At 42.5% G+C, this 25,859-nt stretch overlaps 1 protein-coding gene across 2 annotated transcripts in view; it reads left to right on the top strand.

The window, feature by feature from the left end:
• The window catches only part of dis3 (DIS3 exosome endoribonuclease and 3'-5' exoribonuclease), a 36,385-nt gene that overhangs the window by 1,155 nt on the left and 9,371 nt on the right, over positions 1-25,859 (top strand). The window contains exons 1-15 of one of the 2 annotated variants that reach the window (XM_084321073.1): positions 7,702-7,963; positions 8,920-9,077; positions 10,503-10,702; positions 11,304-11,377; positions 11,610-11,777; positions 12,043-12,204; positions 15,255-15,371; positions 17,022-17,159; positions 17,441-17,587; positions 17,814-17,930; positions 18,541-18,642; positions 18,847-18,911; positions 19,175-19,259; positions 23,523-23,650; positions 24,544-24,630. In XM_084321073.1, coding sequence (XP_084177199.1) covers positions 7,742-7,963; positions 8,920-9,077; positions 10,503-10,702; positions 11,304-11,377; positions 11,610-11,777; positions 12,043-12,204; positions 15,255-15,371; positions 17,022-17,159; positions 17,441-17,587; positions 17,814-17,930; positions 18,541-18,642; positions 18,847-18,911; positions 19,175-19,259; positions 23,523-23,650; positions 24,544-24,630 — 1,970 coding nt within the window. In that variant the 5' untranslated portion in view covers positions 7,702-7,741. Of the gene's footprint in view, positions 1-7,701; positions 7,964-8,919; positions 9,078-10,502; positions 10,703-11,303; positions 11,378-11,609; positions 11,778-12,042; positions 12,205-15,254; positions 15,372-17,021; positions 17,160-17,440; positions 17,588-17,813; positions 17,931-18,540; positions 18,643-18,846; positions 18,912-19,174; positions 19,260-23,522; positions 23,651-24,543; positions 24,631-25,859 lie in introns of those variants that run through there. The other variant, XM_084321074.1, reaches the window with a different exon arrangement.

Raw genomic sequence — 25,859 nt, 5'->3', positions numbered from 1 at the left:
ACTCTCCAACACGCTCTCACTTTCCCCAATTACTCCTCTACCCTCCCACACCTAGTGACTGAATTGTAAATAAATAACTTGGTTCCCCCCGCAAGCAGTACCCTCCCTCGTTGAGACTAGAAACCTTACAGTAGGAAAGGGAAGGTTGAATAGGAAGGGGTTAATTGTAGTAACGTTACCCACACCAAAATGGTTAAGACTGGGCACAAGAAGAGACACGCACACGGAACCCCATTCAATGTTTTATATGAATTAATACGGTGCAGGTACAACGATTTAGTCAGGATAGTCAATTAGAATAAATCCCTACTATTACTCCGACTGTAACTCAACACCTTATAACCACCTATATTGTACACTAGGGCTGGGCGATATGACGATATTATATAAATATCGGGTACAGTTCATTAACGATACACTTTTTAAACGTATCGTGGATATCGTGATGTTTTGCCCAAGAGGCTTGTGTTGCGTCAATCTGGTCCACACGTTGACACTTTTGAACACACACACACACACTACTGCATCAAAAGTTACTACTTATGATAACAAAGGCATTCGTTTTGTGGCATTGACGTTATATAGTTACACTTTCAATAACATCAGCGTATTTACATAGCAACGACCGAGGTCGACCTAGATATAGCAAGCATTAGCCGTTCATATCTCAGCCCGTGCTGACTCCGTTGTGCCCATTCTGCGGTCTGTTAATAACGTTTTCAATCAGACAGATGTATGGAAAGGCTTTTATTATAACATCCGTTGCAGTAAAATCATTATGCCTCCAGTCGTTTAGTCATTCTGCAGAGCTAAAAGCTAAACGTCGGCCGTGGCGAGCTACCGCTGCCATTGTTGTTTTCATTGAGCTCTCCAATGGCGGAAGTAAAAAATGAATACGCGCTTGCCGATTGGTGCTAAGAACAGCAGGGCGGGTGCAAGCGATGTGACGTAATTGGCAGACGCGACTGTCAATCAAAATGATTCTGTTTGCCGACTGAATGAATATAAACGTTATTAACAGATTGCAGCATAGGTACAATACAGTACAGCTCAATACAACAACAGTCAACAGTGGACTGGAGGATGCAGACCAGAGAAAGACTTTCGTCTTGTTTACATCAGGGTCCCCCATTTTCAATTCATCATATTTCATATCTAAATCATATAATATCTCATTGCTAAATATATGCAATATATAATCTAATAATCCAATAATCTAAATCTAATATATAATATAAAAATGCTAAATGCATGGGTATTTTATTTTGTCTTTAATGTTAGCTTGCAAACTCAAATACTGTCTTGGTAAGCCTCATAATGAATTGTTTGGGGAAAAAAAGAAAAACATTGTGATGCGTATCGTGTATCGCCGAAAGGTCAGAAAATATCGTGATATCATATTTAGGCCATATCGCCCAGCCCTATTGTACACCCACCTCTGGGTTCCTACTAGGGATGCACGATATTGCTTTTTTCACACCGATATCGATACCGATAACTTTATGCTCCTCAAGCCGATAACCGATACCGATAACCGATATTTATTGTATTATAACATTTTTTTTAATGTATATATTTTTTTGATCAAACATTATTTTTTAACATGAAACAAAACATATCACAATACAATAATAATACATAAAAAGACTTCCCAGGACAATAACTTAACACCAACTTAAATGTGACCTAACCAGACAACAGAAACAAAAGCCAAGACAACAGTTTTGACTAGGGATGCCCCGATCACGTTTTCTGCCACCGATACCGATCACCAATCGTCGTGAGCCATATCGGCCGATACCGATCCGATACCGATCGTTTTTGATTAAAAAGAAATGAAAAATTATTTTATATAATTTTTTTTTATATATAAAATATATATATTATATAATTAGACTTGTACTTGTATTATCTGCGAGACATCGCCACCACGCAACAAGTCAAAATGCTCGCTATCTGCAAACAGCGCCACTGTCTGTGTACTAGGGCTGGGCGATATGGCCTAAATATGATATCACGATATTTTCTGACCTTTCGGCGATACACGATACACATCACGATGTTTTTCTTTTTTTCCCCAAACAATTCATTATGAGGCTTACCAAGACAGTATTTGAGTTTGCAAGCTAACATTAAAGACTAAATAAAATACCCATGCATTTAGCATTTTTATATTATATATTAGATTTAGATTATTGGATTATTAGATTATATATTGCATATATTTAGCAATGAGATATTATATGATTTAGATATGAAATATGATTAATTGAAAATGGGGGACCCTGATGTAAACAAGACGAAAGACTTTCTCTGGTCTGCATCCCCTTAACAATTGTATGTATTGAGCTGTACTGTACCCATTCTGCAATATGTTAATAAAGTTTTAAATCAATCAATCAATCAATAAATAGCATTTTAGCATTTTTATGAAACTACTGTATATTTGTATGTCTCTAAATGTTTTGATGAATTGAAAATGGAGGACCCTTATGTAAAAAAGCCGAAAGTCTTTTTCTGGTCTTCATCCCCCAGTCCACTGTTGTTGTATTGAGCTGTACTGTATTGTACCCATTCTGCAATCGTTAATAACGTTTTCATTCATTCGATCATTCAGCCGGCAACAGAATAATTTTGATTGACAGTCGAGTCTGCCAATTACGTCACACCGATTGAACCCGCCCTGCTGTTCTTAGCACCAATCGGCAAGCTCTATGCGTTTTTTACTTCCGCAATTGATTTTGACGAGAGCTGAGCTCAGCTCAACGACAACAACAGCTCCCTGCGGCAGACGAGTGATTACCAGCGCACCGCAGCATGACTAAACAAGCCATAATGATTTTATTGCAACGAATGTTATAATAAAAGCCTTTCCATACATCTGTCTGATTGAAAACTTTTTTAACAGACCGCAGAATGGGCATGCACAACTCCGCACGGGCTGAGATATGAACAGTAACGCTTGCTATCTATGTCGTCATCGGACATTGCTATGTTTGGGTAAATACGCTAATGTTATTGAACGTGTAACTATATAACGTTAATGCCACAAAACGAATGCCTTTGTTAATAATAATTAGTAACTTTGATGCAGTAGTGTGTGTGGGGGCGGCGTTGTTCAAAAGTTTGAACGGGTGTGGACCAGATTGACGCGACACAATCCTCTTGGGCAAAACATCACGATATCCACAATACGTTAAAAAAGTGTATCGTTAATGAACTGTACCCGATATTTATATAATATCGTCATATCGCCCAGCCCTACTGTGTACTCTAGTAGCCTCCAGCTCCAAAAAGGATTCTCCGGCGCTGCAGCTGGACCCTATTGGTATAACGTTACTACTGTCACATTCAGCAAGCCCTCAGCTCGAATACGCATTCAATCAATGTTATAAGACATTGATATCAGGAGCTATCTGTAGCTACTGCTAGCCGGCTAGATGACGTTAAGACAACTATTTAGTTCAATCGGACATTTCGTTTTGAACTGTGAACTAACGTCAGCTAACGCAAGCTAACGGAGATATCAACATGGACTACTAGACTTCCTGGGGAATTTGTTGATATCCGGAGCTATCAGTAGCTAGCCGGCTAAATACCGTTAGACAATGCCTACTAAAAGTGAATAGTTGACTGGGTAATTTTGTTTAAACAGTAACGATAGCTAGGTAGCTAACGTTAGCTCAGGTCGAATGCACTATCTAGACTCAGCAGAGGAGCCGCCTCCTCTGTGTTTACAAACTCTACACGGGTGCGGGTGGGGCTAGGGAGGAGGAGCAGTTTGCAAGTCCTGTGCGTCTGAGACAAGCGAGTGAGATATCCACTTGATCAGTTTCCGCGATCGGCGAATATGACTCATTATCGGAATTCCCCGATCTCATATTTATACTCAATATCGGCCGATACCGATCGCTGGCCGATCGATCGGGGCATCCCTAGTTTTGACTGATAAAGTGACCATATTTATTTTTCCAAATGAAAATTCACAATCCGTCAACAACTTATAATACATCCAACCTAAGACGCTCGAAGCTTTTTGTTCTTCTTTTTTCAAAGCGGAGCCTTGAAAAAAAGGCTTTGAGTGGACACATCACCACCTCACATCACCACCACAACAACGGGTCACCTGCGGCATCACCACCGCCACGACGACGGCGCGAGCACGCTTGTACCTATTGACGAGTCGTTTGCTAAATTAAAGAAGTTTGACAGAAATGACCCAAGGGCTCAAGCCGCTAGCTTTTAAGCAGTCCTTGGTGGTGCAAATTAACCTAGCTACTAGGGGTGGACGGTATGGTCTAAAATTTATATCACGGTATAATTTGAAGCATAGACGGTAACGGTATATATCACGGTATCAGTGTTTTTCCGTTAGAATATTTTTTTTTGCCTGATAGGCAGGCTATATAAAGAATGACATCCTCAAGGCATGTAGATTTATAATATTTTAACTTAAAACTAGGCTACTTTTGCGTATAAAGTCATTATATTCCAAATAAAATAAGTCCCGAGTCCGTGCTGCTCCCATTGCAAACAGCCGGGCTGGATGCTGGATTTTGCTAGAAGCATATGTAGCTGCAGAGCCGCAGAGCCAGCGGCGCTTTCAGGTCTGGTCACAGCTTTCAGCCGTTGGGTGGGGGGGCGCTGTTGAGCGGACCTGACCTGAAAGCGCCGCTGTCTCTGCGGCTCTGCAGCTGCATGCTATTCGCAAATCCACTGCTGCAGCCAGCAGCCGTCCTCCCGGCTCCCGCTGCAGCCGTCGTTATCATAATACTACACGCATATCATAATGTTTACAGCAAACTGTAGTTGATCACCAGGTATGTTTTATTAACGTAGAATAATTCATATAAGAAAAACGATAGGGACATCTCTTACCTTTCTCCACTGGTTAAAAATGCCAGGAACTGAAATTGAAACTTGCTGTGCGCCGCGGTGATATGTGTTTATTATGAAATGACAATTGCGTGTTGACACGCCCACTGCGCGAAGCCTCCTAAATAACTTTTTCCAGTTTGCACATATCTATTATCTATGACTAATTCTATCTATTTTTAGGGGCAAATGCGATTGAAATAGTCGCGCTGTGGTTACATGACGTCATTGCTATTTTAGAGCTGCGCTACCGGTTACACGGTATAGTCAAAATCAATACCGTAGAGCAAATTAATACCGTTTATACCGTATACCGTTTATACCGTCCACCCCTACTAGCTACTACGGAGCAATAAGTGACTGCGTATTCAACCAAGGGTTGCATCACAGCCATGAAAGGGGCTAGCTTTGCTTAGCTCCTCGCGTCGTCATAGGCTTCTAAGTTAACACAATAACACACCATCGTAGCGGTGGTGATGCCGCAGATGACCCGTCAGGCTGGATGTATTACAAGTTGTTGCCCTTTTCCCTCCTTGTGGAACTTCTGCATTGCATTTATTACAAATAGCAAGCAAACTTTTTCCTCTGAAATTCCGAGTACCGACGCGGCCATGTTTGTTGTTAACGTCCGCGCTGCTTCCAGAAACTTGCATGGCTACGTCACAGCCAAGAAAGGGAGCGCTGGATTTGTGTAAAACGCCCTGTTCCTAAACCACACGCTATCATTCGTACCACAGTACTGACAAAACGGGAGGAGCCTACAGTCAAAACAAACGCACTTCATTCCAATTCACCCACACCGCATTTCTTTTACCAAAAAATATATTATATTATCGGAGCTATTAATAACGTTATCGGGTTTATCGGGATGACGTCATAATTGCTGATATCGGCCCGATAATTATCGTGCATCCCTAGTTCCTACCAGGAATAATGTGGTTCAAATGTGTTTGACTCATCACCCACGTCTGGGTCAGTTCCATGTACATTACCTCCCTAATGCATACTTATGGAGTCACAGGTCTAGAACCCCCCCAAAGGGAAAGGATTGATTGAATGGGAAATTATTATACAAGAATCACACGTTATCACACTCAAAGGAAATAAAAAATGTGGGCCCACAATACCAAACAAAAGTCCTATACTAATGCCGGCATATATTGTTGATGGGGTACCCCTATGAACTGTAGTTAGCAACGTTAGCTTCGCCCGCAGGCCGCATCACTGTGTACTGTGCAATAAGATCCTGGGCACCGAAGCCCTAATGTACTCAACCAAGATGGCGGCCTCGCCGCGCTACCACCGTCCGGATAGCAAGATGGCGTCGAACGCTCTCGGCACGGGCGCTAGCAAGCGGGGCTGGAGCAGAGGGGCAGTAGTGGGCTGAGAGCGCGTGCCGGGTGATGGCGACCTCTGCTGGTCGGGACGAACTCCCGTGTTGACTGAAGACAGCCGGTGCAGAGCCGACGTTGACGCCGGCGAAGGCTGGTTGTAGACGGCCGGTGCTGGGTCGACGCGCATCCATACACTTGCCCTACCTTACTGAAGCTACACTCTGGGTCCCAAACAGCCCTCCTGCTAGCCGTGATATATACTAACGCAGGGTGTCTCTAAACACCGGTCCTCTTCACGCCACGCTGGCGGGGCACCTCACTAGAGGGAATATCTTTAACTTAAGCCACACTTGGCTATACCGCATTTCTTCTAGGATAACTCGTTGTATCGCTAGGGTATTCAGTAGGGAAACATGCAACACGCTACTACGTTTACTTTTATAGGATAACCCGTAATATACTCGAGTTCAATCCGTTCACCCGTGGTCCACTACGGGGCTCTGTCCAGACACGACCGAACCGATCCAAGTCCAATGTCGAAGAGGCTGGTTCCTCGCACTTCCGTCTCAGTTGGCTTGCTTCCTTCTCCGTCTCTCTCGTACGCTCTCTGCCTGCCACCGGCGCCCCCTGCTGGTACCGCCTACTAGCCCCGCAGGGAAACACTGAGTGGAGAATATGATCCAGGGTTATTGTTTATAATCCATATTCCAGCCGGTAGGAGAAGGAGAAACCCGCGTCATTGATCAAGGGGATATTTAAGGGAAACTAGTTAATACGTCTTGGTGTACCAGGAGAGATAAAAGGCAAGTCAGCACTTCTGAATAATAGCCATATTTTCAGGGTGCTACATATACTTCATGCATTTTGGGATGGAAGATTCCATAAAATGTTTTGGATTCAGATCATCATAATATGGTGGTAGGGTGAGACGATACGAGTAACTCAACGATACATACGATACTCAGTGTCTTTAGTGTGCATCACAAACTGGCCAATTGTACATTAATAAACAATGTACAACAAATCGCATAGTGCCTCTTTAACACACACTGTAAGAGCCGAAGCTATATATATTTTGGTTATTGTATTACGTGAAGGTTTAATATTGATTGGATTTAGATAAAGTCATTGAACCGTCGTATTTGTCATAATAGGGCCTTCTGGAACCTAGAACCTTCTAGAGCGTGGTGGTGATGTCATAATAGATCTTTCTAGAACATAGAACCTTCTGGAACGTTTGTGGCGATGTCATAATAGACCTTTCGAGAACATAGAACATTCTGGAACCCTAGCGTGACATCATGATAGAACGTTCTGGAACATTCGTGATGTAGCTGTATGATGTCATAACCGAACATTCTAGAACGTTTGGGTCTCTATATATAGCCACGATTCTCTCTCTGTGGCAGTTACATTTTCACTGCAACTTGATTATTATTAACTATTAATTATATCCCTAATTGAAAATGTTGTAATCAAATGATAGCAGAAATAGATTTGAATTTAACAATTGTGATACCTTTGTTGTCATCATGTTGAGGACATATAAAACATTCATAAGGAAGACCCGATCGGGTGGGGTGATGAAAATAGTCCGCGAACACTATTTGCGAGATGATATTTGGTGCGGAAGTGAAGTTTGCACTGAATGCAAACAAGAATCCACGGTGCTGCAAAAGGACGCGTGTATTGAAAGCAACTTGTGCACATTTCCACACTATTTGGTGCCTGACACGAATGTGGTGCTGCATCAGGTAATGTAAACTTAAGACATGTGGGAAGTAAAGTTGAGTGTGTGTGTGTGTTTGATTGATTGATTGATTTCCTGATGAATTGAAAATGGGGGAAAGTCTTTCTCTGGTCTGCATCACCTTAACAATTGTGTGTATTGAGCTGTACTGTATTGTACCCAATATTGATTGGATTTAGATAAAGTCATTGAACCGTCGTATTTGTCATAATAGGGCCTTCTGGAACCTAGAACCTTCTAGAGCGTGGTGGTGATGTCATAATAGGACTTTCTTGAACATAGAACATTCTGGAATCCTAGCGTGACATCATGATAGAACGTTCTGGAACATTCGTGATGTAGCTGTATGATGTCATAACTAATTGAAAATGTTGTTACCACCTGGCTGCAATACAAATACCGTACTTTTCGCACTATAAGCCGCACCTGACTATAAGCCGCAGCAGCTAAATTGAATGATGTGTACATATATAAGCCGCACTGGACTATAAGCCGCAGGTGTTTTAATGTTTAATTACCATATGTAATTAGCATTGGGACACAATACTGTCGGACAAATAACAAGAATTAACTCATTTACAAGTTGTATTAAGTTTAGCAAATAAGGGAACAGATAAATAACATTTCAATGCAGTCAAAAAAGCTATATTTAGATTTTTACATTTTCGGGTTTGGTCACGGTGAGTCACATATAAGCCGCACCGTTATATAAGCCGCAGGGTCGAAAAATTGGGGAAAAAGCCGCGGCTTATAGTCCGAAAAGTACGGTATACACCATCTGTTTTATCTAATAACTAAGATAATGTTTTCAGTCCGTTCACCTCATTCCAGACATTTTCATATGGATACTTAGCCTGTAATACCCTATACACTAATCCTATATAGACAATAGCCTGTAATATTTGATTCTGACCACCAGTCCGTCTCACTCTGTAAATCCTCTGTTCTCATCTCCTGTAGATTGACGTGTTGGAGGATCCTCTGATCCAGAACGTGATCGTCTTACAGATAGTGCTGCAGGAGGTTCGACACCGCAGCGCTCCCATCTACAAACGCCTGAAGGACATCATCCATGAGAAGGAGAAACACTTTTATACCTTCACCAACGAACACCACAGGTAAACGGGAGCTGTTTCTCTTGAAAAGCCCAGCATAAATGAACTGTGCTTTAGATACACACAGCAGAGGTATCTATACAACACACTTGGGGTGTCGAGTAGGGATGGGAATCGAGAATCGGAATCAATTGGGAACCGGTTCCTAATTGTCCGATTCCTGGAATTGCATGCCTCCGTGACTATCGATTCCTCTTATCGATGCCATGTTTTTCCGACAGTTGCTCATTTAAAAACAATAACGTTAGCGCCACGCATGCAGCCATAGCAGACTATTCCTTGACTAGGAAAACCTAAAGAGCTCGATATTGCGACCGTTTTGTGTGTGCAGTGAAAACTGAAGGTGCTTTGCATCCTAGTCATTCATTTATATGGTAAAGTAACGTTAGCCACTAGCTAGCTAAATAGCCATGCTCATTGCAGAGAGAGAACACTGAGCTGGCCTTTATTTATACAGGTAGGTTATTGCTAACAAATTCTATTTTGCAATAACGACCTGTTGAATGCAACTACAGTTCAATAGATTAAATTAGTTCTCAAATACCTTATTTTATTTAAGTGTATAGTTAATAATTTTTTTTACAGTTTTTGTATTTTTCTGACATGGGGGCTCAACAATAAATGATAAATGACAATCAGAAATGTCAAGTTGCATGTTGTTATTCTAACCAGCTTAGTTCTGTTGCATTTCCAATTTATTTATTTAAATTATAAATGCATCAGGAATCGATAAGGGAATCGATAAAGAATCGGACCGATAAACAGAATCGATAATGGAATCGGATCGATAAAATCTTATCAATTCCCATCCCTAGTGTCGAGGCTGAGACTCCCAAATGTAACTAAACATTTGACAGAACTGCTACACATGGTGTTTACTAAGTGAGCACCATGATTATCTATGGTAGACTATAGCAACGCAACAGCCTTTGTAAATAAATATCTTCACACACTCACTCATTCATATAAATGACAATGAACAATATTTTCAAACTTAATTATTTAAAGATAGTACATTTGAGTGTTGAGTGTACATTTATAGTTAAAGACAGTAGAGGTTGAAGTTGAGTACTTTCTGATGATGTGTGATAATATAGTATGATAATAATAAAAAAAAAAAAAAAAAATCGAACCCTGACTAACCGTACTGTCATGCACTTGTCCTAATAAACTAACCTACACTGTAGCACGCAACACTTTGATGAACATTGTTACTCAGCTGATAGAGTTGTACCCTTCTTGCTGTCTTGTCGTACAGAACTTGTAAGTCGCTTTGGATAAAAGCGTCAGCTAAATGACTAAATGTAAATGTAAATGTGTCCCAAGTGATTTGGATTGACTTTACAACCGCAAATACAAAACGAAAAAAGAAAAAAAAAAAACGTACACGGTTCATCTAATTTCTCTTATTACCTTCTATTCGCCCAGGGACACATTCATTGAGCGCGAGCCGGGGGAGAGTTCCAACGACCGCAACGACCGTGCCATTCGGGTGGCAGCCAAGTGGTACAGCCAACACCTGGAGAGCACAGAGGCTGCCCAGGCAGACGGGCTCAAGGTGGTCCTGCTCACCAACGACCGGGAGAACAAGGAGAAGGCGGAGGGGAGTGGTCTGCTGGTATACAGGTGTAAGTAGGCCATTCTGTGCCCGGGCTAGCAAGGAGGAAGTTTTGCTCTTGATTTCACAGTGGGAATTATACCTATACAATACTTTTATACCGATCGGGCTGATAAGCGTTTTTAGTGTTCAATACGAATGCCGTTACTGACGATCAAATAATCGGAAACGTATCCATGCTATAATATAGAATAATAGTTATAGCTCTACAAACAAGGTGACTCAGTCCTATCGTTTAAAACACGGCCTAGCCACAGCGGGGCCCTAACTAATAGCTGGTGCCAAATGAGTTAAGAGTAGCAACCGTTTCAATGGACCCTTTGGTTGATCAGCTCACTGAGGTTGTGTGAAACGTGGGCCATGTCGTATTGTGACCTCATCAGGTTCACCCTTCCTCTTCAAGGTGAACCCGACGAAGCCACAATAAAAAAAAAAATCATCATTTGGTCCCATGTTTAACACAACTTCGATGAATTAGTGAGCCAAAAATAGTTGATCTTCTTCACACCTCTTTGATCTCAGATGATCTTTGGGGGTGTTTTCCATGTCGGTCCTCCAGTGACTTGTTACGTCCTATTGTGCTCACGCACGTCTCCCCCCTGCTCTCCTAGGTGAAGAATACATCAAGAGTCTGATAGGCAACCCTGAGCTAGTGGACCGCCTGGCGTTGGCCAGTGATGATCAGGTAGACACTCGACACACTTGCTTTTTATTCTTTACAAGTTGCTGGACGAAAAACACATTTTTTGTTTCAGCCACCTCGTGTTTTTCGGGATAGGGAGACGAACCTTGTATGCTTTGTCTTCACGCTTGTCTCTCTCGTCCTCCCACTCCCTCCTTTGCTCCCTCCATTCCTGCCCCTCTCTCTCTCTCTCTCTCTCCACCCTCCTCTTGCTCGACTACGCCTCTCCACTCAGAATCAGATCACCAGCAGTAGGGTGGTGTTCCCCGAGCACCTCCCCCTGTCCAGGATCCAGGCAGGCATCAAGAGTGGCACCTTCATCCAGGGCACCTTCAGGGCCAGCAGGGACAACTACCTGGAGGCCACTGTCTTCGTCCAGGGAGAGGGGGACGACAGCACAGAGGTGTGTGTGTGTGTGTGTGTGTGTGTGTGTGTGTGTGTGTGTGTGTGTGTGTGTGTGTGTGTGTGTGTGTGTGTGTGTGTGTGTGTGTGTGTGTGTGTGTGTGTGTGTGTGTGTGTGTGTGTGTGTGTGTGTGTGTGTGTGTGTGTGTGTGTGTGTGTGTGTGTGTGTGAAAGGAGGTGTATGGAAACTTGAAATTTTGCAACACTGTTCTGTTCTTTCTCGCTCGGTTCTATTCTATTCACACGGTCTTAACCGTCTCTACTAGGTGATCCTGCAGGGTCTTCAGAACCTCAACAGGGCAGTGTATCAGGATGTGGTTGCTGTGCAGCTGTTGCCACGGGAACAGTGGGTGGCTCCCTCCTCTGTGGTGCTACAGGACGAGGGCGGGGCGAAGGACGATGATGCCGTCGAGGATGAGGAGACGGCGGTGAGGAAGGAGTCACAGTAGGATGAAGGGATTAAGGCTCAAACGTAGGGCTGGGCGATATGGAAAAAAATCATATCGCGATAACGATATGATAATGTTATCATATTTCTCGATATCGATAATTGTCGAATTGTTATAAGTATTAAATTTTCTTTTTTTCTTTTTTTAACAACAGATGTATGTTTATTTTGCAGCAATTCTTTGTCATTGCCGCCATCTTTAGTGTTACATCCCCTCACACTCCAGTTCTCAGGCTGCAGCTGGTTTAAAAGCGAAAGTAAACCGGCTTCTCTGCTGGCTGTGGCTCCAGGGGAGTTGAACAGTTCTGGCTCTGCTAGTTTATTTTCGATATTTTGGCACTTTTTTGGTGGACAAACCACCGCACATGTGCACCGTGACTCGTGACTGGAGTCTAGTTCTGCTAGCACACATAGCCTACTGTGTACAGACGGTTTCAAACTGTATTTTAAATTAGAAAGCAAACAAAATAAATGGACGAGAAAAATAAATCTCAATTTGGTCAGTATTGTCATTTGGACAAGCAAAGCCATTACTTTAAGTTGCAGGCAAGAAAGACAAGTCTGTCCACTGTCTCTGGTTTTAAAACTGCCCTGTAGCAGGTCAAAAAAAATAAAGGAAAAAAAAATATTAAAAATAAAAATAAAACGATTTTTCAATTTCTTTTTTATTTCGATATTCGATATCGATTATTAAAATATATCGCGATATTTATCGTTATATCGCCCAGCCCTACTCAAACGCCTGTTTAGGCAAATCTAGCATAGTCCTAGCCTTGATTTTCTGTAGTCAAACATGTACATCTCTGTATTATCCTACACGGAGTACAGTACCACCGCAGTCAGAATTACAGCAGTACATCCAGTCAGGGACGTTATAGTTTATATTTCCCATTTGTTGGATAATCGGGTCCTCAGCCAGTAATCTCTCTGTTTCCCGTGATGTCTGCGTTGTGTTGTTTATACCTTACTCCTCATACTGACTGATACCCTCTCTCTGCCCCGTTACTGCATTCGACTCAGAAGAAAACGACACACTGGAAACATGATACCTTTCCTTGATGTTGATGTTTATTCCATAAACATAGCCTCACGATGGAAAACAGTTCTGGAAGGTCTTATATATAAAGTATATTGAATTAGTTAATTCTACCGGTCTCTCCTGCTATCAGCTTGATGATGATTTGCGGCCTAGTCTCGTGGCGTTCCCCTCCCCCTTCCAACCCTCTGGCTTTGAGGGTCGGGAGCTCAGCTGTCTCTCTCTCTCTCCACGTCCCTACATGTCAGCTTCGTTTCTTAGTCTGACTCCATCCGGAAGACACCCAGCTATGGAGTGTATTTCCCTAGCAACGGCTGTGAGCCATAGCAACGGCTCTCTCTCTCTCTCTCTTAACTGTTACTAGGGGTGGGGGGAAAAATCGATACGTAGTAGTATCGCGATACTTTGCGTGGCGATACTGTATTGATACAGGGACGCCAAGTATCGATATTTAATTATTCATTAAAAAAAAGTATTGAAGTGAGATGAACAGACTGAACTTTATTTTATTACATAAAACATGTTGACAAATAATAAATAAAATTTGATCCCCCCCCCCCCCCCCCCCCCAAAAACTAAAAAAAAATCGCAATATTAATATCGCAATACTCAGCGTATCGCGATATATTTAGTATCGTGATACTATCGTATCGTGATAGTATCGTATCGTGAGGTCTCTGGCGATTCCCACCCCTAATAGCAACAGTGTTGACCCAAATCTTCCCTACCAGTGGCCTGCTATCTCTGTTGATGTTAACACCTCGGCAGATGACCTCTGCTCTATCACTCACACACCCTGCTCTGTGGCTCTATCACCGTCTAACGTGGAAACACACACTGGCTGTCTCCTCTTTTAGCCTCTTAACCTGCGCCCCCAAAAGTGGCCTTTTTAGTTTTCATTTGAGGACTGCATACTTTTTTTGCAAACCAAAACAACATACTTTATACTTATAGCACATGCAGGAACCTGGTCTCTTTTGAAGGATGACATTCTGAAGTTTGTGATTCCAGAAAGAAAATTTTATTTTAGTGCTAACGTAATAGAGTAACATAGGTCTGAACGTGAGTTGTAGAAAAACTTGTTACTCAAGTTTTTCTGTAGTAGTTAGTAGTCCAGAGGTAGTATTTCCCCAGAAGGTGGTATGGCTAATCCATACGGACCCATAGCCTGAAGCCTTATGTAGTACATGTCCAAATTTCATAAAGATCCATTCAGAAATGAGTGATTAGGAGTGATTTTGGTAAATTGTGTACAAAAGAAAAACTGAGTTTTCTCATAGACATTAGACTTCAATTCATTCGGCTGTTTTTCTCTTCCTGTTTTCGCTCGTTAGTTTTTCACCAGATCCCTGATTCATACATCCCCAGGTGTGGTATCATTGGAAAGCCACACTCATTGGCTACAACCCTCCACAATCATTTTCGAGATCGGATCTAGATTGACGGAACTAGAGCCCCAAGAGTCGGGAGTGGTATTTTGCGCAATACCGTGTACTTTGCACAAGCCTCAAATACCGGCATGTAACTCGAGAACCGCTGAACGGATTTTGTCGCTATCGACAGGCAACAAATAAGCCTTCAATTCGATATATATATTGTATTACAAAATATGCACACCCGAGCCACTAGAGGTCGCCAAAGTGCCGGTGGGCAAATCGTCCTAAAAACGTCCACTATGTGGGACGTTGCATGTTAAGAGGTTAGGATCTATAGATCCGTCAGAGTAGATGTGTGCTGTCATCTACAGATATTTACATTATATACACATATGAAAAACAAGTCGGATCTCACACATTGGTAGAGGTTGGGAGAAAACCCTACACTTTTCTGGTAAATAATACTTGGTGGTGCAAGGAAAAGGTGTCTAAAAGTAGAGTTTTTTTTTTGTAGATAAAAAGTTTGATTTATCAGACACACATTTCCCATTGAAAGTTAAAGTAGCACAGACATTTCTTCTCAGCCATGGTAACCGTGTACCATCTGTCAATCACCAGTTGAGGAACATGGCAGTCGATGCAGCCAGGAAGCCCACAGGAAAAGTGGTGGGAATCATCAAGAGGAACTGGAGGCCCTTCTGTGGCATGCTGAATCTCAAAGATCAGATCAAAGGGGTAACTACCACACTATACCACCATGCTGAATCTCAAAGATCAGATCAAAGAGGTAACTACCACACTATACCACCATGCTGAATCTCAAAGACCAGATCAAAGAGGTAACTACCACACTATACCACCATGCTGAATCTCAAAGACCAGATCAAAGAGGTAACCACCACACTATACCACCATGCTGAATCTCAAAGATCAGATCAAAGAGGTAACCACCACACTATACCACCATGCTGAATCTCAAAGATCAGATCAAAGAGGTAACCACCACACTATACCACCATGCTGAATCTCAAAGATCAGATCAAAGAGGTAACCACCACACTATACCACCATGCTGAATCTCAAAGATCAGATCAAAGAGGTAACCACCACACTATACCACCATGCTGAATCTCAAAGATCAGATCAAAGAGGTAACCACCACACTATACCACCATGCTGAATCTCAAAGATCAGATCAAAGAGGTAACGACCACACTATACCACCATGCTGAATCTCAAAGATCAGATCAAAGAGGTAACGACCACACTATGCCACCATGCTGAATCTCAAAGATCAGATCAAAGAGGTAACTACCACACTATACCACCATGCTGAATCTCAAAGATCAGATCAAAGAGGTAACTACCACACTATACCACCATGCTGAATCTCAAAGATCAGATCAAAGAGGTAACCACCACACTATACCACCATGCTGAATCTCAAAGATCAGATCAAAGAGGTAACCACCACACTATACCACCATGCTGAATCTCAAAGATCAGATCAAAGAGGTAACCACCACACTATACCACCATGCTGAATCTCAAAGATCAGATCAAAGAGGTAACTACCACACTATACCACCATGCACATGCTTAGTCTTGCCATGTACTCGGTGTGAAAGCTTTCTGAGATGCACCGCCATGCACACTAGTCTCCTTGTTTGACCTATATTCAGTGTTCAAGCTCTCTTGAGACACAATGTCATGCACTGACTCTGGTCTCTTAGTCGTACTGTATTCCATGTGAAAGCCTTTGAGATACACTGCCATGTAGTTTGGCATGTATTCAGTATTCAAGCTTTCTGAGATCAGAGAATTACCTTTGGTTATTATATTATTCAATAGATTATTACTAACGGTATAAATTTTTCCTGTTTCGTGTCGCACTTATTTGTGTGGAATACGTCAAACCTATGTTCTCTCTGGACGGACCAGGTGGTCAAGAAAGGGACGAGCATCACAAATCAACCTCTCCACGCTCTTGTCTCAGCGGTTTTCGCTGTTGCCTTCTGGCCGCCGTTATGAAGTTCCACCAAGTAGGACCAACCGTTACGCCAAATCTTTTGTACCCTCGGGTATCACACTTTTAAACACAGACAGTAGTCATTTTAAGTAGCCTTTTACACTTAGTTGTCTGTTTTTACTTTGACTGGATTGTGTATTGCATGGAATGTTGTTGTTGCCGTGCTGTCATTGAGATGTTTTTGTTGTTTTTGTTACTCGTGAAGCTACAAATATGAATTGCCCCACGCGCGATCAATGATATTGTCTGAATCTGAGCTCCATTGAAGCTTTTGTGCAGTTTCACATCCTGGTGTCTCATTCACCACCAGACGCCATGTTTACCTGTCTCTGTCTTTCTCTTCCCCCTACTCTCAGTCGACGCGGCACCTTTTCACCCCGGCGGACCGCCGCATCCCCCGGATACGTATAGAGACCCGCCAGGCGTCCGAGCTGGCAGGCAAGAGGATCATGGTGGCCATAGATGGCTGGCCCAAGAACTCCAGATACCCCAATGTGAGTGGTGTTGACCCTATTCCCCGACACTCTTATGGATGGTCTCTCTGGTCCAGTGCATTAGTCCACTCAGCCACTGGGGCCACTCAACCCTAACCATCTGAACCAGGGGTTTTCAAACTTTTTTATACCACAACCCCATTTTATTTAGGATTTTTTTTGGCGACCCCACACTTAATGTATTGCGTAATTTCAATGTGCACAGGAAACAAATTAACACCCCCCCCCTCTTCTCTCACTCTCTGCATTCCCCCTATTTGTTCTGTGTCTTCATGTCTCAGGGTCATTTTATGCGTACTCTGGGCAGTGCGGGGGACAAGGAGACGGAGACAGAGGTGCTGCTGCTGGAGCATGATGTCCCTCACCAGGCCTTCTCCAAGGCCGTGCTCAGTTTCCTCCCCCAGATGCCCTGGAACATCACACCAGAGGTAACCAACGCACTTCCTGAGCCACGCGGGGTGCGGCTGTGTTGGTCACCGGCCCACTGATGTTACATAGTAATGGGACGTTTTCACATGTGAAGCACCTTACTATGCCACAAACTCACTCACTGTTAGCCTCTCTGCCACTAGTAGAGCTTCATGAGCTTTATTGTGTTGTTGTTCTTCTCCAAGTGCGCTTTGGAGCTAATTGCAAACTGTGTGGGTTTTCCAGGACATGGCGGTGAGAGAGGACCTGAGGCAGCTGATGGTCTGCAGTGTGGATCCTCCAGGATGTACAGACATAGACGATGCGCTCCACTGTAGAGAGCTGGGCAACGGAAACGTGGAGGTACACACAGACGCACGTATACTGTACATGCATAAACACACAACAGTGAATATGCAAAGGTTGACATCTTCTGGGTAAATACAAATGTACTTCAAAGCACCTACAAGGAGGATTTTCAACTAAATATATCATTGTCATATTGGTTGTGCCTAATTTTCATGATAAGACTACATTTCCCATAAACCCCCTCGCTTCCTGTTTTACCGTTGGCTTCCGCCCCACAGCATGGGAAAATGTTTTGATGATCGAGGAGAAGCTGAGAAGCCTTGCTAACGGTGAACGTGAAGTTATCTTTGTTGATGAAGCAAGTTTAGTATAGAAAGGCTTCCTTCGTACCATATGCCTTCAGTAGAACCCGGACACACAATATCAATAGAAAGTAGAGGATATTGACGGACCGGTGATGGTGACGCGATTGTCTTTCAGTCTCTTATCGATCTCAACATGTTTCTGCAGTAATCCTGCCACGGTATGGAGTGGCCATTGAGTTTACAACGATATATTGATGTCAAAGTCTTCCTACTAGCTGCTTTAAGTCACAAGTTCCATTCCATTTCAGTCTCTGTATTTCATGAGTTTCTGAAAGTGTGTCCCTCTTGGCTTGCCATAGGTGGGTGTCCACATCGCCGATGTCAGTCACTTCATAAGACCCGGCAACTCTCTGGACAAAGAGGCCGCCAACCGTGGAACTACAGTCTACCTGTGTGGCAGGGTAAAGGACACACAATCGCAAACACACACGCACCCCCTGGCCTTTACCGCTTCAAATAATTGTTATCAATATGGAATTTGACTCGAGCATTGATGAATAATCTATTTCTCTAGACAAGATGTGTTTTTGCTGTATTCTATAGTCCTCTTTTCCAGAGTGTAACTCAGGTTTACATGTTGTTGTGACTGTTGTTGTCTCCACCAGAGGATAGACATGGTCCCTGAGCTACTGAGCTCCAACCTGTGTTCTCTGCGCTCCAACGTGGAGAGGTGAGCTCCCCCTTTCATTCCTTTAGCACTCCTTCGTAATATGTACAATAGGGGTGGCTACGACACTGTGACGAATGTGGCCCTCAATGATGATAACATCATTATGCTGCTACGACACTTGATTACGATGCATCACGATATCTGTGTAACCGAAGGGAAAGATAACGCGTCGCAAGAGGACGTATGACGATATATCGCAGTACGGATCATTTGTCCCACCCCTAATATACAGTCATCATGATGTGTGTCATTGTTCTCACCAGGCTGGCCTTCTCCTGTATCTGGGAGTTGAACCACAAGGCTGAGATTCTGAGGACCAGGTTCACCAAGAGCATCATTAACTCCAAGGTACCATGCTGCGACACACAGCGCTTCAATCCATAACCGCAAGGACACTTCAACCAGTTGTTCTATTAGAATACTGTATACCGGTACTTTATCAGAGCATATATTTAGCTTTTAGCATTTTTTGATTATATATTAGATTAGATTTAGACTATTGGATTATTAGATTATATATTGCATATATTTAGCGTTCTAGCATTTCGGTTTTTTTTAGATTATATTTTAGATTATTAGATTATATATTGTGACTATATTTATTGTAGGGCAAAATAACCGAGATGGCATACATACCCTCATCTCGTACCTTGTTGCCCATATGCGCATGTCCAGAGTTAATTATATTGTATATTGTTTACACTGCCTTTTTATTCTATTTTAATTTTTACTTCTCCACTGTACCTGTATGTCTTCTACTACCTGTACCTCCCCTCCCCCCTCCCCCATACTGCTATGATACCGAATTTCCCCAAGGGGATCAATCAAATCAAATTTATTTGTAAGGCCTGACAACACACGTTAATGTCCCTATGGGCCGGACACGTCTTATTTAAACAAGTCAAGAAGAAACATCACAATAATTCAAGAACACCATAAAGTCCAAACAATTTAAAATAAATGCAACACTCCCAGACATACCCCACGCGAAGGTAAGGAAAAACTCACTAAAACCTAGCAATAGGGAAAAAATGCACCACAGGCAATGTGGAGGAGAGAAACCTTAGAAGGGCTGTTGTGAAGGATCAGATTAAACCGAATATATATATTTATTTATGGATATATATTTAATAGTATTTGTATATCGTTTGATATCCCTTGTATATTCCTTGTACATATACACTGAATATCCCTTTGGTCTACTAACAGCCCATAATAGTTTCATTCTCTCATTGGACAAGAACTTGGCGCCAGCAGCCAAGCCCCTTGGTTCAAGTTCAATTGTGCCGACGAACATGTCGTTACTAGCCCCGGTTCCGCGTAGGAATACGTCTGCCGAAATACGAATGGTACTATTTGTTCACAGCGCATATATATATGGCGCAAGTAAAGTAGAACTTCCCTTAGCCCTTAGTTCTTTACCCTCCAACCTAGTGGCAAGACGTTAAGCCTCACCCACGATACACGTGTGGTGCAGTATGGTCAACTTGGCCTCAGAATGGCATTGAGACATCGTGTGGATTAATAGTTGAATTGTCATAGTTTGGCACTATACCGTCGAGTGGGACGTATTTCTATTAAGTTAATAATAGTCTATTATGTATGGTGCATCGTTCGGTTAGAGTTATAAAGTGAGCAGTACCCCCATCGTTTTCCTCGCGTTATCTAGAGTCTTAACCAGGCTGGGCAGACCACGTGTGGTGCTTTCATCCGAGGAGTTCTGGGCAAGGACGAGTGGACCTGCACATTGGATTACCTTACCCGGACGACGGCGAGCCCTACACGGCTTGGATTATCTACTTGCTTTGGGTGCTTTGATTATGCCATGGATAACAGCCAACACTGGTAAGTGTTGGAACTACCCCCGAGAGGAGTCCAGGTGAGACGGCGCTCTAACCCGAGTGAGGTCGCCTCACGTCTCTTCGTTGTGGACCGGCAGCTACCGTCTACAAGAGGGCCCAACTGTATTCATCTGTGGACCAAGGTTCTGTGGGCACCGTGTTCAGCACTCTGAATTCTCCCAAGAAATCGTTGGCCAGATGGGATATCGCCAGCGGCTCTCCTAACCCCCCCCCCCCCCCCCTACTGACTTACAACCAGCGGGACCCCCTTTAGTGTATCCAGCTATAATCATTAAGTACCATCGCTATAGTTCCCTAAAGAACCAGGTTGTATACTTGCTTCCTGCGTAACCAGAGATTGGACATTCAATGTTGATTTGCCTACGAATACTCATTTGCCTTACAAGTGCATTCAAATCATAAATGTCATTACGTGAACGTTGTATATACCCTTTGCTATATATTAAAGATTCGACGGATACATTTGTGTGGACTTGGTTTCATCAGGTGGGAAAGTGTTCATCATATCTATATCATGTACTGTGTGGCCAGTAGTTAAAGTACATAAAGCGGTAGTGGTTTAATGATACCATACTTATCAATACAGTCAGGGAATTGTACCCCTCAGTTACAAGGGCCATTCAAGGGGGGATCTCCCTTCTTAGATGTCGGTGATAGTAGTGTTGCAATAAAACAGGTGAACAGTTGGTAGGCATGCACTCGTGTGTGTAGTGAAACACAGATGAGTGCATGCGATAGCAATTGAACATTTTGAAAGATTAAAGATAGAGCTGATAGCGATAGCAACTGAACATTTTGAAAGATTAAGATTAAAGATAGAGCTGATAGCGATAGCAACTGAACATTTTTGAAAGATTAAAGATAGCGCTGATAGCGGATCTATTTGAGGCGAAGGGGCGGCGCAGATAGGGTCGCATCCTCCCGGTCTTCATCACGGGACGTCCAACACTCCGGTCATCACTCCTGGATAGGCGTTAGACAGTTTGCGTGATTGTGATGGGCGGACATAGCAATAGATACAAGTGGTAAGCATATATGTGAATAGAATAGATATATGTAATAATAAATAAAGTATTATCTTTTCTTTATTTTTTTTTCTTTATTATTAACACTTTGAGTGCCAGCAGGGGGCACCAGAAATAGCGCTTGAGTGTCAGCGCTGTAGTCAATGGGAGGGTGATCATATTTGCGAACGCATAAACTATATCTTAAATTATGGCTATGTGTCTAATACGCCTGTCGCTTATCAATGACTTGTTTCCAGTCAACATTGTCGAAACGGATTGTTTTTTAATCAGTTCATTTCCGTTTGATACCATTTTGAAAAACGCTAGTTTTTTTAAACTTCCAGAAAAATAAAAAGATTCTGCAGGAATCGCGCTTTACTGGAATACACAAAACACGTTGTCATTTTTCGGCCTATTTATGAATAGTTTTCAAATAAACGCTAGATTATCGATAGTATATGTGTACTTATGCACGCTAGAGAAGCGTTTATTGATCCAACGCTGGGTACTGGTAACACATATTCCACGCTGTTCTGAGGGTCGGCAATGAGTGGGATCGTCTCCGGTTACATGCCTGACAAGTAAAATGTGGATTCTGGACTCTTTTTTTCCCATCCATTTCATTCAGTCCAATCCAATGGGTGCAGTACCATCCGGAGAGACGATAGGGGGCGGTATTTTCCCTGTTCGAGCTCAGACAAATCCCCACTGGTAACGTGAGGCTAGATTGATGAAAAATGAATGGAAATCGATAATTAAAAAAATAACGATTAAATAATGAGATTTCTCGTTCTTGGCACTCAACGCATGGCATAAACTAACGAGATTTCTCGTCGTTGGCACTCAAAGTGTTAAAAAGGGGTGCAGATACAATAGATGCAGTAGATGCATTTCATCAAATAATTTCTTAATTTCATCAAAATGTTTACGTGCATGAAATCATATTTCTACACTCCAGTAAGTACCCCACCCATCACCCCTGCTCCCCAATTCCACGCCACCCTGAATATCCCCCAGGCTTACATGAATAACAAAATAAAAAAATAAAATTATAATAATAATAAAGAAAAGAAAATTAATACAATTGAGGATCGATAGAACTATACCAACCCAACAGCAGACCACCCAAACACCAACCACCGCCCCACATGAGCAGCAGACCGTGGCCGTGCACGTATTCCCGGTTCCCGGTGCGAATAAAGGAATATCTTATCTTATCTTATATACATTGAATGAAAGTAGTGATGCACCGATGTGAAAATTGTGGCCGATACCGATAACCGATATTAATATTGCTGTTCTGGCCGATACCGATATTTACCGATGTCGATATCTCTGTATAGAAAACACTTTTTTATGATAATCAAATAAAGAGCTATTTTCCAAAAAGGTTTTTTTTTTTTTTTTTTTTTACTTTTTTTACTTATTTTCATAAATGACTGTTATTTTGAAACTATTTAAGGCCAAAACATGTGTTTTTTTCTTTTTTGCCCATATCGGCCCTATCTTGATATCGGACCGATACCGATGTGTATTAAAAAAAAAAAAAAAAAAAACTGCCATATCGGCCGATATTATATCGGCGGCCGATATATCGTGCATCACTAAATGAAAGCCATTCAGGTCAAAAGGAGAAGACCACAGACATTTTCTATACGTTTCCCCGTTTGATTCAATGTTGATGAAGAGCGTTTGACTTGAGCCTTGTTCTCCTGTCTCCTTCCTGCCGCTGATGGTCGCAGGCGTCGCTGACGTACGCCGAGGCCCAGATGAGGATCGACGACGCCACCAAGAACGATGCCATCACCACGAGCCTGCGAAACCTCAACAAGCTGGCCAAGATCCTGAAGAGGCAGAGGATAGAGAAAGGGTAAGAAGCAGACATGTTTACACAATACTTAAGACAAATCCCCTGCTTATAAGCTTGGTGAGTAAAACCGAAAGGGTTCCAGGATGTGATTCATCTTTACACATGCAGTACACATTGCACCAACACATTGGTAGAGAGAGAGAGGGAGAAACGTGTTTTCCAATGGAGCGATTAATTTGTTAGCACGACCAGGAGAGGATAATTTTGGGCCGTTTCTTTGCTATATAATTGTATGGTTTATCAACATAACGGTTGCAGGGGGGGCAGGTGGCGCACGGAGATTACGTTCGTCACCAACACCGGGAGACACTAGGATTCGCCTGTTCGAATCCAGCTCCCGGCGTTGCTATCAGCTTGGCTGGCCTCTCACACTGATACAATTGGCTGTATCAGGGGGTGGGAAAGCTGAAGGGTGGGTCCTGGGCGTTGTGGACAGCGACCCCTACAGTTCGGTCGGGGCGCCTGCTCAGCGAGGGTTGGAACTGAGGAGAGATAGTGTGGCCTCCCACACGCTACACTCTCCCCGGTGAGAACCTGCGCGGCCAGGTTGGCCTGCCCCAGGCTGCACATGCGTCGGAGGAAAGCATGTGACAGTCTCCGGTCTCCCGGACCAACAGTAGGGGAAAGTACGCAACAACCAGGAAGGGTGGGATGGGAGAAAGAATCAGGGAAAAAGGAGGGGAAGAAAGATAATAATAAAAAAAAAAAAAACATAACGGTTGCACTAAAAAATAAAAAGGTAAATGAAGCATAACATTTCAAATCTGTAAAACTAAGATATGCTCAGGAAGATCATGGGTCAGGGTCAATGTAAAATATGTGTACTGATTAGTAAAAGACAAATGGTTATATATATTTAGAGAAACTTGTGCATGATTTGTGTTTTGTTCCAGGGCCTTGACGCTGTCGTCCGTGGAGGTTCGCTTCCACATGGACAGTGAGACCCATGACCCCATTGACCTCCAGACCAAAGAGCTCATGTAAGTAGACAAGTCGGGCAGCCATCATCACATACTCTCTTCTCATTTGCCATACAATACCATTTATTATTTTCTTTTACGCTTTGAAATTTTAACGAGTCGTTTCTTTGGCCGTCATTAGTAGGGCTGTGCTCGGCTCGAATAGTCAAGGAATTTGTCAACTAATCGATTCATTGATTTAATCGTCAAATCTGTATAATGGGGGTTTCCCCACATGCAATACTGCAAAATCACCTCTTTACATCACGTACCAGGGACGTGCTTATCATGTTTCAGGTACTAACTCGTTCAGTATGGATATAAACGTGGACTAATGGAGTAATAAAAAAAAAACGGACGTGCTGGACAGGGGTGTGACGTTTTGACGGCGTGTTACTCGTTTGATTGATTGATTGATTGAATACTTTATTTTGACACAATCGTAGGACAAACATTTGAAAAACAAACAATAACAGTGTCAACACGCTGGTCAAACATGGATAAAACACAATAAAGCCAAGGCTTGTTTCCATTGTGGTCCATACATGGAACATAAAAGGCACACAAACACGACTGGACAAGGACATGTACACTACATTTACATTTTACATTTACATTTAGTCATTTAGCTGACGCTTTTATCCAAAGCGACTTACAAGTTCTGTACGACAAGCCATCAGGAAGGGCACAACTCTATCAGCTGAGCAACAATGTTCATCAAAGTGTTGAGTGCTACAGTGTAGGTTAGTTTATTAGGACAAGTGCATGACAGTACGGTTAGTTAGGGTTAGATTTTTTTTTTTTTTTTTTTTTTTTTTTTTTTTTAATTCAGATAATACTAGACAGGACACCCTAGATAAGGACACCCTACACTAGACACACTACACTAGACAGGACACCCTACACTAGATAAGAACAATAACACCTGAAAACTCATACAGTCAACTAATGTTAAAAGAAAATCCGCAAACCCTTAAAAGCAACTCATGATAAAGAGAGATAAAAGCCAAGTTATGATAAAATAGATAAAAACCATATTAACACTATGGGTGCCGGCCAGAAATCCGGAAAATGACTGTGGATTGCCAGCGCTATTTGTCTATGGAGAAATTCATCCTTCTTTGCAGGGCTATAACTTTTTAAATTCTATTGCTACATTGCCATTATTAGGGCCCATTCAAAGTCCTATATGTATTGTTCATTGTGTAGCAACGTTAAACTTTTTCATTCACATATTCATAGTAAAGTAT

This window comes from Notolepis coatsorum (assembly GCF_963971535.1).
Source record: "Notolepis coatsorum genome assembly, chromosome: 9".
In the NCBI taxonomy this organism is placed as follows: domain Eukaryota; kingdom Metazoa; phylum Chordata; class Actinopteri; order Aulopiformes; family Paralepididae; genus Notolepis; species Notolepis coatsorum.
The sequence above is the reverse complement of the archived record's forward strand: the minus strand, read 5'-3'. Positions and strand labels throughout refer to the sequence as shown.